General features: G+C 32.2%; 1 protein-coding gene across 1 annotated transcript in view; it reads left to right on the top strand.

Moving 5' to 3' along the window:
* LOC123658179 (neuronal acetylcholine receptor subunit alpha-7) overlaps nt 1-12,754 on the top strand; it is a 142,362-nt gene that overhangs the window by 96,130 nt on the left and 33,478 nt on the right. The window contains exon 2 of the mRNA XM_045593624.1: nt 4,545-4,684. Within this exon, the coding sequence (XP_045449580.1) occupies nt 4,545-4,684 (140 nt within the window). The remainder of the gene's footprint in view (nt 1-4,544; nt 4,685-12,754) is intronic.

Raw genomic sequence — 12,754 nt, 5'->3', positions numbered from 1 at the left:
AAAAAATAACGTTATGGTTTCAATCTCAGGTATTTATAGTATCATTTAAGTATATTCAAATTTTTTTTGAAATAATTAAATGTTCCAGTAATACATATAGTAGACCTGTTATTTATTATCAGTAAATTTTTTGGGTTTATTTAGGTACTTTAAATACATAAATTAAGCAAGCATAATTATAATAAATTCCGAATTTGAGTTTTTTAGTTGTATCCACAGAAAACAAATATATCTATTAGTTGTGTTTGTTCATTAAAAATGATATTTGTTGTCTAATATTATAAAGCTGAAAAGTTTGTTTGTTTGTTTGTTTAATTGCGCTAATCTCGGGCACTACTGGTTCGAATTGAAAAACTATTTTTGTTTTGGATAGTCTATTCAACGAAGAAGCTATAGGTTATTTTTGGCCTCAAATTAAAGCACGTGAAACCGCGGGACACAGCTAGATATAAAAGAGTGTTAAGAAAAAATAAACAAAAATATTTTGAATCAATTTTCTGTTTATCTTCCACGATGCAGAGTCGAGAATTTTTGACACGAATTTTTTTTAAAATTCTTTCGTATTCAATTTGCAACGTCAAAGGCGACAAGCAGCGTGACATAATCCGTCAAATGCGGGATATTTTGCTGACTCTTTATATTAACAATCTAGATATAAAAGCAACTAATGCTAAAATTTTACAGTTATAAATGTTTTTGTTTAACTGTAAAATGAGATATGAGCTTAGTACTTGCTACTAGAGTATTAAATTGGATCAACACTATTAAAATACGTCTTCAAGTTTAATTTATAAAATTAGTACGAACAAATTACACTCAACAGTACCCAGTAGGATGTAAATCCCGTGTCGGTAGTCTAGAAACACGCACACACAAAAACACACAAACACACACCCACACACACACACACACACACACACATACACACAACATAATCACAAACGCACAGACCACGAAAAACAATTGTATATCTTGTATTTGTCATACGCGGGGATGCAGCTAGTTGATTTGACCTCCGTAATAACGTTTTGTGTAAACATTTTTGAATATCATATCAAAAATTGACCGTTCCTGCGGGGATCGAACCTGCGTCTCCGACTGACCGTGTCGACGCTCTAGCCAATTAAGCTATGGGAACGATGTACCCGCTAGAGCGAAATTTTTGATATGATGATTTTTATTTTTGGTTTAAGCGAACCGTTGCGCCGTCTATAGTGAGTTCTTTACAGAGACCCGTAACTATTCAAAGTTTCATATTACAATGAAAATCTTTGACAGGAGACGACACCATGCTATTTTTAATATGTACGTTTTTATTTTTGTGCTTAGGACGATATACGATGACTTTATACACATTAGGAATTCTAAACATTTTTGAAAATCATATCAAAAATTGACCGTTAAGCTATGGAACGATGTACCCGCTAGATCGAAATTTTTGATATGATGATTTTTATTTTCGGTTTAAGCGAAACGTAGCGCCGTTTTGTGTAGTTTAAAGTTAAGTTTTGAACAAAATATCATGTTAGAAGGCCAGTGAACCTGTACGCAAAATGTTGTTAAAATATCGCAGACTTCAGATATCGTTGAAGTTTATCACATTTTTAGGTGTTTTGTATTTCTTTTTTATCTCTTAAAAGTAAGCAATAAAAAAGTATGTGTGTGCAATTCACGAACGGCAGAAGTGAAACTTCTGAACAGTCGCAGGAAGGTAGGCCGTTGCGTTCTATCGACAATAATCACGCTCTCGTGAAAAAGTTCGTAAGCGTCAAGCAAAAAGCGTTGCTAACGCGTTTTGAGCTGTAATGTATTCAATCACACTCTCTCCTATTCATTTATGTGTTTAATTCTTTTTCGTGACGCATTTTTCGTTTCATCGAGTTTCAAATCACAACTATTCTAAAGAAGTTTTACTTCAAAAAGGATCGATCGGCTTCCTGTAACTTGGATAAATTATCTTATCAGCAGTTCTAACTATCGTAATTGGCAAACGAAAACCGGCGAACAATATTGACAGAGCGTTTGAAGGCGGCAGACGTTTTAATTAACCCTTTTGTGGAGTGAAACGGATTTTGTAATGTAGTACCGTATTACCGTCGTGTCACTCCTGTGGTCCAGCGGGCGCGTGGAACAACGACGCTTTATAGGTGTTGTTTATGTTTATCTCTGATTTTGTCACGTATATATTGAATTGTGACAAATATTATGTAGCAGTTTGCATTCCTTCCTACCTTATTACCTACCTTTCGAAGGTATGATCTTTCTTTTCGTTTTTTTTACAGGTATAATCTAGAACATAAATTTTATACGCGTAGAGTAACGTTGCGTTGTAAATTAAGTAGGTGTCACGCTTACTCTTCATCTCTGATTTTGTCACGTATATTCACGTGATTATTCAATCTTTTCCTCTATGATCGTAACTAAAGTAGGACTCTTTCATTTAAATAATTAGGAGAAATCCACATTTTGATAGTATAATAATTTCAAATTAATTTAAGTATATGAATTATTGTAAATAACTAATTTAAAATAAATTCTTGAAAAGCAATTCTAGATAAGCTTATTTTAATTTATTTCTTTAATAAGAGACACTTAGAAACTGAATTAATAGTGTATTCATTTACGAAATTCGTGAAGCAAACGACGTGGTATTCTGCACTGTATTTGGGCTAGTCTAGCTGTGGCAGATGCTTGAGCACTAGATTAGCCGAGACCCGCCGTTATTGCGTTCCGACGAGCAATAAGCTGTCTTGGCTATTTGTGCTACAAATAGCTTACCTAATATAAATATATATATTTTTAATAATGTGTTGCGTGCGACTGTTGTGTGTTAAATGATATTCAGATTTCTAAATTTTCTTATTGCATTTATGATTATATTTTCTGCAGTAAATTGCGATTCCTTAGTTAGTTGAGAAGTAAAAACATGTTTATATTAATCTTAAGGGTATATACTATTCTACACGCAAGTAAAATAGCATACAACAAAACATAGGTTCAATTATCCTCAATAATAACAGAATGATGGATGTTACAGAAATTAGCCAATAAATTACAACACAAATATCCAAGCGCTTAAAGGAACGTGGCTTTTAATTAAAATTGTTAAGGCAACCTGAAACTATTACACGTAAAACGGTCTATTGTGCACTTGAATTCCCAAAGATATGAATCACCTGGTTTAACGGCTTCGCGTACTCCATCTCCCTCACGCAGACTTATCCGATCGTAAGGGATACCTGTCTCGTTCGCACCTTCATACATCACGTTCACAAGAGCGATCTAAGCCCCTAAAATGAGTGTTTATTGCTGGTCCTTCAAGCCGGACTCTAGTGAATTTCTGAGAACTGCTCAACGAAATTGTGCTTTTTGTCTTTAGTTTAGGTGTGGTCGTAAACATGGCATTTCGAGAGGTTCAGGTGCGTGGCTAAAGGTTTTATCCAGTCATAACTCTTCAATGCGGGTTGCTTCAAGTATCCAACAAGGATTTGGATAATTTGTTGCAGGCAGTTGTTCGAGTTTCGATGGTCATTTGAAAATCCGTCGCTACGTTGCTGAACTTATGAATTATATAAGCGACACGTCTAGCAAAAAGGCACAAGCAAATAAAATGACCTCAAAGATTTAAAAACTGAAATATTCAACAAAGGGATCTAATATTGGTCTCTACGAGCAAACATGAAGTTTACATCGGTCACGTCCAATAAAGTGAGTGGAAGGCGGGTCCAATTAGCAAGTACAAACGCGCGAACAAAAGAAATGCAGAGTGGAAAAATAGACACAGAAAAGATCGTCGCTCTAGATAAAGCTTTTTAAAATACAGGAATTTTTCATTCGAGTTCACCACATTGTCGTCAGTATTGTGGTTTGTTTTAATTCGGTTGTATATGAAATATTTTTACTTTGAGGTGTTTTTTTAGAAATACATTCCAGTCAAAGTACACTAAGGTAGACTTATAAGAGCCGTTTTGGAATGGCTATTTTTGTACATTTTTTACAGATATTAAGAAGTCTCTTTGTTCATCATAAATAAGCGTAAATTATTATTTTTCGTAGATATATTGTGATACAATTATTACTATAGATATTTCATAATTGAAAAAGCAAAAAGATTCCCCTGAAAGATGACCTCGGAGTCATAGTCACCAGGCATTGATCTTCTTTTGAAAAAGAAAATACTGTTAGTCGTAGTAGTAATGGTTATTTTTAGCTTTCTAACTTTCTTAACTACTTACGTGTGCTTGGAAATTCCAATATCTAGTAAGAGATGTTAAATAAATATTCAATTGTACTTTAGAATCTAACAATATGTTAGCGTTTCACTATTAAAATATTTTTCTATATCCTGTTTACGTAGTTTAAAATAAGACTAGTGTTATTGACAAATAAATATTACGCACAGTTTTAAAAAGGGAAGAAGACACTATTGCACTTAAAAATATCGGCATTGGTTTATTAAACCACTATTAAAACGGGGTTTCCAATGTATTTAAATGTTATTAATATTGTGTCTAATTAAATATTAATAATAACTTTGTCCACAGTATCGGAGCAAGGACCGCATGAGAAGCGTCTTCTGAACGCTCTCCTCAACTCCTACAATACACTGGAGCGACCGGTAGCCAACGAGAGTGACCCGCTTGAGGTCAAGTTTGGACTCACGCTGCAACAGATCATTGACGTGGTAGGTTTTCTTGATCTAATTATATTTTTATTGAATACTTTGATGACGAGTGCTAGCGATATGAAATAGCTACAAGGAATATAGTGTTTAAAAATATGAAGTTATTTCCAAATATAAATTTTATTAATGAAGGTATTATCTTAATTAAAAGACATATACATGTTTGGTTGTGATTTAAGTTTATAGATGTTGTGTTTTACAGTGACAAGTGTAACCCTTGAAGTATAAATGAAGAATTTTGAAAGTTACTTTTCATATATAAAAAAGTACTGCTTTAAATTGAACGAATGAATGAATGTATACTTATTATCCTTCTCGTATTTTACGATAATCAAAGCCATTTATGTGAACGATGCATTTGTTCACTCGCATAGCGTTTTTTTTAAATAGCTCCTATTTGACATTGGTACTTTGCGTTAAAAAGGCTACCTTTAAGTTTTGTATGTGACTGTTTTAAAATATAGAAATTTATATCGACGAGTATTAAGTGTCTGAATAATTACAAGAGGTTGACGAAGAGCATCTTACCTGGCGCTTGTTTAGTACACTCTTTTTAAATTAGAGCCGGCATCTAGTTATTTTGAGTTTTATATCTGGCAGGAACAATTCAACTGTTCTGATCTAGAGATCTAACGATTACTTAATAAATTTAAGTTTTAATTTTACAGCACCCACATATTGTGACGTTAATATTTCATATAGTTTCCAGTACTGATAACCGTAATATTAAATATAGTAATATTATGAATATTACTGTACACTGTATCATCTATTCTATAATATTGAAGTAAAATGCCAGTTTTAGAGGATTAGAAAAGAGAAAAAGAGTGAAACGTTGAGTAGGGAACTCTAATGAATGAATCCGGCTCTGTTCATAAGATATAATGTGATTGGATTATGTATTACTTACCACTCTTATATTTAATGACCACGTGTAGCGCAACGGTCACAGCGACTGATAATAGTTGATGAGCTGGCTATTGTATGTTCAGTTCCCGCACACAGAATACATTTGTAATTGCCATAAAGACGCTTACAGTAGTATGGGCGTTTTGTTTGTGTTGTGAAACGGGAGTAAGTTCAGGACCGTTGAGTGTGATGAATTTTATTTATTTATTTTTAAAAGCATTTGTATGAAAGGAGTGTGATTAAAAACTTTTGTGTCTTAGTCAGTAATAAAGCTGAAAGCTGTAATATTTAGTAGAGAAGTGAAGACTAAGGGTTTAAACCTGTAGATGTATAAACAGGTGACAAAAAATTGAAAGGAACAAAGTCAAAAAGTAAAAAACAGGAAACTTTGATTAATGTTTTGTAAAATTAAAATTGCGCCTGCATTGTGCATCGCGTTTTGTCGTTTTGCGAAATCCAGCGTCAGTTTAGTTGGTGACAGTAACAGAGCTGGCAGGAAAATTAAATTCGTTTGAAAACGTATTTTTCTGTTAGTTTTGTCATTTTTGAAAATAATTTTATTAAGGTTTATATTATAAAGAATATTAAATTTGACTTGAATTGTATTTAAAAGCGGTCATTTTCTTTATTCATCGATAGTATAACTTATTATCAACTGAGACATTTGATGAGATTATTTTAAAATCAAAAATTTTGATATTATTTAAAACAAATACTTGAAGTTACCGAGGCCGTGTATGCTTAATAATGTATGTTCAAAAGGTTTCAACCAACTGTTTCGTCAAACTAGTTACATAAGTTCTAAGTTAGCCTCTGATTCGTGTGCGAAAATCAGAAAGTTCGCTGGATGCATTCATCTTGTTCACTGAGATTAACGGCGGCAGTCCGGCGGTTGCGGTCAGGGCGGTGTGGTCTTAGTAACTTTACTTGCCGGCTAACTTGTGTTACGTATGGCGATGCTGGTTTGACACGTGTGCGCGTAGTTTTACATAAGTTATGTGTCAATTAAGTATTTTGAGTGTTATGTAGGAATTTGTTTACTTTTATTTGGAATTATGCTTTAAATAACGTATTTTAAATGTTGCCACAATTAGATATGTATATATTAGATTTTTTTTTACGTTTGCGAGGATAACATTTTTGATTGACAATACTTTCGTTTTAAATTTAAACTGTACGTTTTATAGTCTATTTTTTTACAAATATTTGTCTATAACTCTATATAATGGATTTTATGGTAGTAATAGTAAACACGTATCTTTTTTTTTACTCTTGGTTTTGTCGCACAGACTATTACATCCTGACAGTTTCGTGGTTACGATATTGTGGCCAACCAAAGGGGGTATCATATATTATCGTATTAGTGTCTGTTAAATTGCATTTATATATAAATAATATAAGTACAAACATTTATAATATATAATTTAGTTTATAACAATTAGAGTCCAACTTATAGTATTATATTATATTGAATAAAATAAATTTTTGTGAGTAAAATTATTTACTGATCTGCAAATGTGTTATTATGTACGGTATAGAAATAACCGACAATTTTCATTAGTAATAGTTTGATTGTCACGGGCAGACGTAATATATTATATGCGTCAAATATAAGTAAATGTTTCTGTGCTATTTTGTTTCTCTACTATTTTAATACACAATATATTATATTTTATCTGAGGCAGGGCACAGCAGGAAATTTCCTGCTCCAAATTTGTAGCAGCCCGACTGGGGTAGTACCTCGACCTTACAGAAGGTCACAGGTAAATACTACTGCTTTCAAGCAGTGTTGTGTTCATGTTGGTGAGTAAGGTGACCAGAGCTCCTGGGGGAATTGGGGATTGGGTCGGCAACGCGCTTACGATGCTTCTAGTGTTGCAGACGTCTATAAGTTATGGTAATCGCTTATAATCAGTTGAACCGTAGGCTAAATACACACAAATCTTGATATTTAATAATTGAATACATTACATCTAGGTGAGTACTACTATAATTAAAAAAGCGTTATTGTACCTTATCATAATTTTTATTATGTTGGATATATTTATGTACAATTATATATGTATATATCTAATATATTCTTATATATAATTCTCGTGTAATATCTAATATAAAATTCTCGTGTCGCGGTGTTTGTAGTTAAACACCTTCGAAACGGCTTGACCGATTCTCATGAAATTCATTGATTGTGTGCATGTTAAGTTGTAGTCCTATTTTTTTTTGAATTTTTAGATATTATTATTTTTTTATTTTTTTATGATAAAATCATCATCATAAAAAAATACTTACAGCCTTAAATTTTTAACCCTCTACGATCAACCCTTATTTTTAAATAGCCAACGATTTACCCTCCCTTATTTTTTAATAGACAACGTTCGCCGAGTCAGCTAGTATATATATATTATCAGATAGATAGATATATAGATAAAAACTTTATTGCAGTCACTACATTTACAGTAAATAATAAATAAAGGAAAACACAGGCGTTCTTATTCATATTAACAATCTCTACCATACAACCTTTTGTGAAAGTAAATAACTTATGAAACTTGAGTAGTGCCAATTAAGGTACCTAGACCTACGTGTAGGGAAGCTAAATAATAGTTATAATAAAGCGCTTTAACAATATATATATATATATATATATATATATATATATATGTGTGTGTGTGTGTGTGTGTGTGTGTGTGTGTGTGTATGTGTCCAGTGTACTAATCTCTTTTAGGGATAAGAACATCCATTGCACGTAAGTCTTAATAACAAATATATAATTCTTTACGTATAATAAATGTTAACTAAATAAATAAATTAATACATTCTATTTATATGTCATCATGTTTATAGAAAAATATTTTAACTGTATTTTACTATCGTAGAAGAATTAATTGACATAATATCTTATACTTGGCAAAGGTTTCAAGTTCTATTGAGGAAAAGCATCAGAGCTTAATCACCTACGCTGTTGCATCGCTAATAAGCGAACTCAGATGGAACAGATGGCGGAAAGAAGCTAAAATTTTTTTTCAATAAAATATCTATTATAAACTTCATTAATTTAAGGATTTTCATTGGATTTTCTATACAAATATTTTATTGTTATTATTTTATTAATACCTCGATTGTTTTGTCTAAAATGGTTAAAAGAATAAAAAGCATAACATGTTTTTTAAATATTTTGAAGAATATAAATGTAAGCGTATTTGAATAATAAATAAATATGGATTATTGGATTAATATAAAACATTGGAAGAATACCTTTCGTGCGGATAGAAAATAATATAATATACTGAACGCGTAACAAAATTTAAAAGTAATCTTACTAACGAAACCTTTTTTACATTTAATATATATTCTATAATATATTGAAAAATGTTAAAACGTAATTTATCTTTAGTAAATTTTACATTCTTGCCTAAATTTGTGTTGCATGGGAGCAATAGGTATGAATGTATTTCTATGTATTGCAGACATTGCATTTAATCACTAAAGCATCCGTATTCAGAATTATTGTGCTAAATTATTTTATTGACAGGATTCTGTCGATATCGAACACGAAAATTTTATGCAGAAATTGCTTGTGTTTTTGATGGGATAATACGTGATATGGAAATCGGAAAACTGAATTTCAATTCGTGATATTTAACTAAAAATTGAATTTGATATTTCAAATAGTTTTAAAATTTTAAATTTATCCATTGGCATTGCGAGGGATTCACTTACGTACGAATAGACGAGTAAAACTAAAATTAAAAATTGCTTTATGTTAGGAAATCTTTTATCATCATCATCATCATCACAGCAGCCTTTCGCAGTCCACTACTGCACATAGGCCTCCACAAGTTCACGCCAAAAATGGCGTGAACTCATGTGTTTTGCTCATAATCACCACGCTGGGCAGGAGATTTGGTGACCGCAGGGCTGGCTTTGCCGCACCGAAGACGCTGCTGCCCATCTTCGGCCTGTGTATTTCAAAGCCAGCAGTTGGATGGTTATCCCGCCATCAGTCGGCTTTTTAAGTTCCAAGGTATTAGTGGAACTGTGTTATCCCTTAGTCGCCTCTTACGACACCCACGGGAAGAGAGGGGGTGGCTATATTCTTTGATGCCGTAACCACACAGCAATCTTTTATGTTGGTGGTAGATGTATGTATGTATGTATGTATGTATGTATTATTTTCGTTTTATCTTTCATGCTCTTCAAAAAGGCTACATTCATATGAATATAAATCGATGTTTGCGTTGATTTAATTTGTATTTGTTTTATTTTAACATCCTTTTTGATTATGAGAAAATATATATCTGACAAATATCCTTAGATTTGTGATTTAGTTCGCTGTGACGAGAAGTAGCGAATAATCTCAAATTGTTTTTTTTTTAATAGAAGAAGAGACCTTGCAGGTAAGAGGAAAATTTTAACATTTTTCCTGGCTCTTTCCTATTTTATTTGGGATTGGCCCCCCGTATCATGCGCCTCCAGGCAACACGGTCCCGGGTTCTTTATTGCCTTGGTCTTCTTTGAGGTTCTTATTTACTCAGACATCCATGTGATTCGGGCTCTTCCTCGTCCTCGGGGTTTAGTTACGATATATAGCACTTTTTAACCGACTTACAAAAATGGAGGAGGTTCTCAATTCGACTGTATTTTTATTTTTTTATTTTTATGTATGTTACATCAGAACTTTTAACCGTGTGGACCGATTTCGACAATTTTTTTTTAATCGAAAGGTGGTGTTTGTTAATTGGCCCCATTTAAATTTATTTGAGATCTAACGACTACTTTTTGAGTTATATCTAATAATGCGTTTTTACTTGACGCTTTTTTCGTCGACCTACGTTGTATTATACCGCATAACTTTCTACTGGATGTACCGATTTTGATAATTTTTAATTTAATCGAAAGCTGATGTTTGTCATGTGGTCACATATAAATTTTATTAAGATCTGATAACTATTTTTTGAGTAATCTTTGATAACGCGTAGTTACTTGACTATTTTTTCGTCGATCTACGTTGTATTACTCGTCGATGTAATTGAAGTCGGTTTTTTTTTCGTTTGCGAGCAAACACAATTATCTGGTCATGTAGTTCTTCTTTCGTTCAAATTCTTATTAAAAACAAGAATTTCGAAAAACGAATGAAAATTAGTGAGCATCGTTTTCGTTATCTGCTATTTAACTTTGACATAAAAAATCAACGAAATACATACGGTACACAAACACATCGGATGTTTACGTTCACATAAAATTCTGCTCCAGTTTTGTTATTCCTCATAGCGAGCGACCTTTTTCACGGGAACTGACACATGTCCGATATCTTCGCCTCCGCGATATTCAATAGAACGAAAAACGAAGAGAATCAGTTCAAAAGACGTTTATTTGATATAAAATCCGTAGGTATCGCTAAAGTATTTCTCTGGAAGAAAAATAATATACAATTCTTTAGAAATGTATGTTATCTTCAAGAATGGTTGTTCGAATTGTTATTTTTATGCTCCATTAATAAATATGTAAAACATGACTGTTGAAAACATGTATTAAACGAGTATTGTTGTGCATAATAGAATTAGAGTGGATTCGTCTGTATAGCTGTCACTTATTACGTGACAAAAAGGTTTTATATTCTATTTTAAATTGGATGATTTAAAAATTTTATATTTAAAATTCGAATATTTAAGAATTGGAGACTTATTGTGATGTAAAATCTTTTTCAAAGTAAATGAAATGACAGTTAAATAATGAGGCAGTATGTTGCACAGGTTTTTTTTCGTATGCGAGCAAACACAATTCATACATTATAATATTAATAATTATATATAAAAACTCTGTTTGAACAGATTTAATGGGTGTTGTTAATGTTTATTATTTAAAATACATCTATAATATTGAGGTGTGATTTTTCAAAATGAATTTATCGCACATTACGTTCAATGAGACCACGTTACCGAAGCGTATTACATTCACATTCATTATTAACGAATTTATTTGTTTACATTACTCGCTATTGTAGACTCATTTATAAAGCGAGTTAAAATTACAATGGACGACGTAATATTAATTATAGTCATGTTGTTTAAGCTGGCTTACATGCAGATATCTAACTAAATATGTTAGTATCAAAGTGTAGTTACGTTTTCCCTTACACCTGTTCTTAATTTAAATTATTTTTCATACAACTAGGTCGGGAAACAAGATTATGGCTCACCTGATGGTAATGGTAAGCGATTACCGTAGCGTATACACGCCTGCACAACCAGAAGCAACGCAAACGTATGGCCGACCCTACCCCCAATAGCGTCTAGGAGGTCTGGTCATCTTACTTACCACAGGAACACAACGCTGCATGAAAACAGTATTATTTAGCTGTGATCTTTGAAAGGAACTACCCTAGTCGGGTTGCTCCTTATTTTGAGCAGATTCTTTCCTGCTGTGCCCTACCTCAGTTGTCTACACAACGAAATTTATCAATTTATTATATTTTAATATTTAAAAAGTACAAGGTCTTGTAATCTAAATAAAGTTATTGCTTAACTTCTCGATTCGAGTCCATAATGGAGATTTTTTTTAAATTTTACATATGTATATTTATATATTTGCTTTCATAGTGTAATGATAAATAATTTAGACTCTTTCTTAGTAAAAACTAGCTGCGCCCGCGACTTGGTCCACGTGGAATTTAACAGAAAGGTTACTGTTCAGTTCGCATAGTTATAAAATGAATAATTTTCTAAAATAAAAGTATCCTAAGTTACTACTCCTTATTATATTAGCTATCTTCCAGTAAAAGTCCCGTCAAAATCGACCCACCCGTTTCAGAGATTAGTTGGAACAAACAGACAGACAAAAATTGTTAAAAAATGTTATTTTGGTACTTGTATCGTGTATATATCCATATGCTTTTACTAAAAAGCGGTTATTATAATATTACAAATAGACACTCCAATTTTATTTATTTGTATAGAGTATAGATAAGATTTTTCATTTTTAAAATATTTCACTTTTTACCCATTGACAAAAATAACATCATCTGTTTGGTAAGATTAAGTACAGATAATCCTATCTTACGAATAGACAAGTTATATTTATAGAAACAAAACTAATATCAAAGTCAACTTGGACTAGACCTTAACTATGTATTTAATAAGAGCAGAAACGCGAGTGGTTTGA

Source organism: Melitaea cinxia, chromosome 1 (genome assembly GCF_905220565.1).
Source record: "Melitaea cinxia chromosome 1, ilMelCinx1.1, whole genome shotgun sequence".
Taxonomy (NCBI): domain Eukaryota; kingdom Metazoa; phylum Arthropoda; class Insecta; order Lepidoptera; family Nymphalidae; genus Melitaea; species Melitaea cinxia.
Note: the sequence above shows the minus strand (reverse complement) of the source record. Positions and strands in the feature narration are given on the sequence as shown.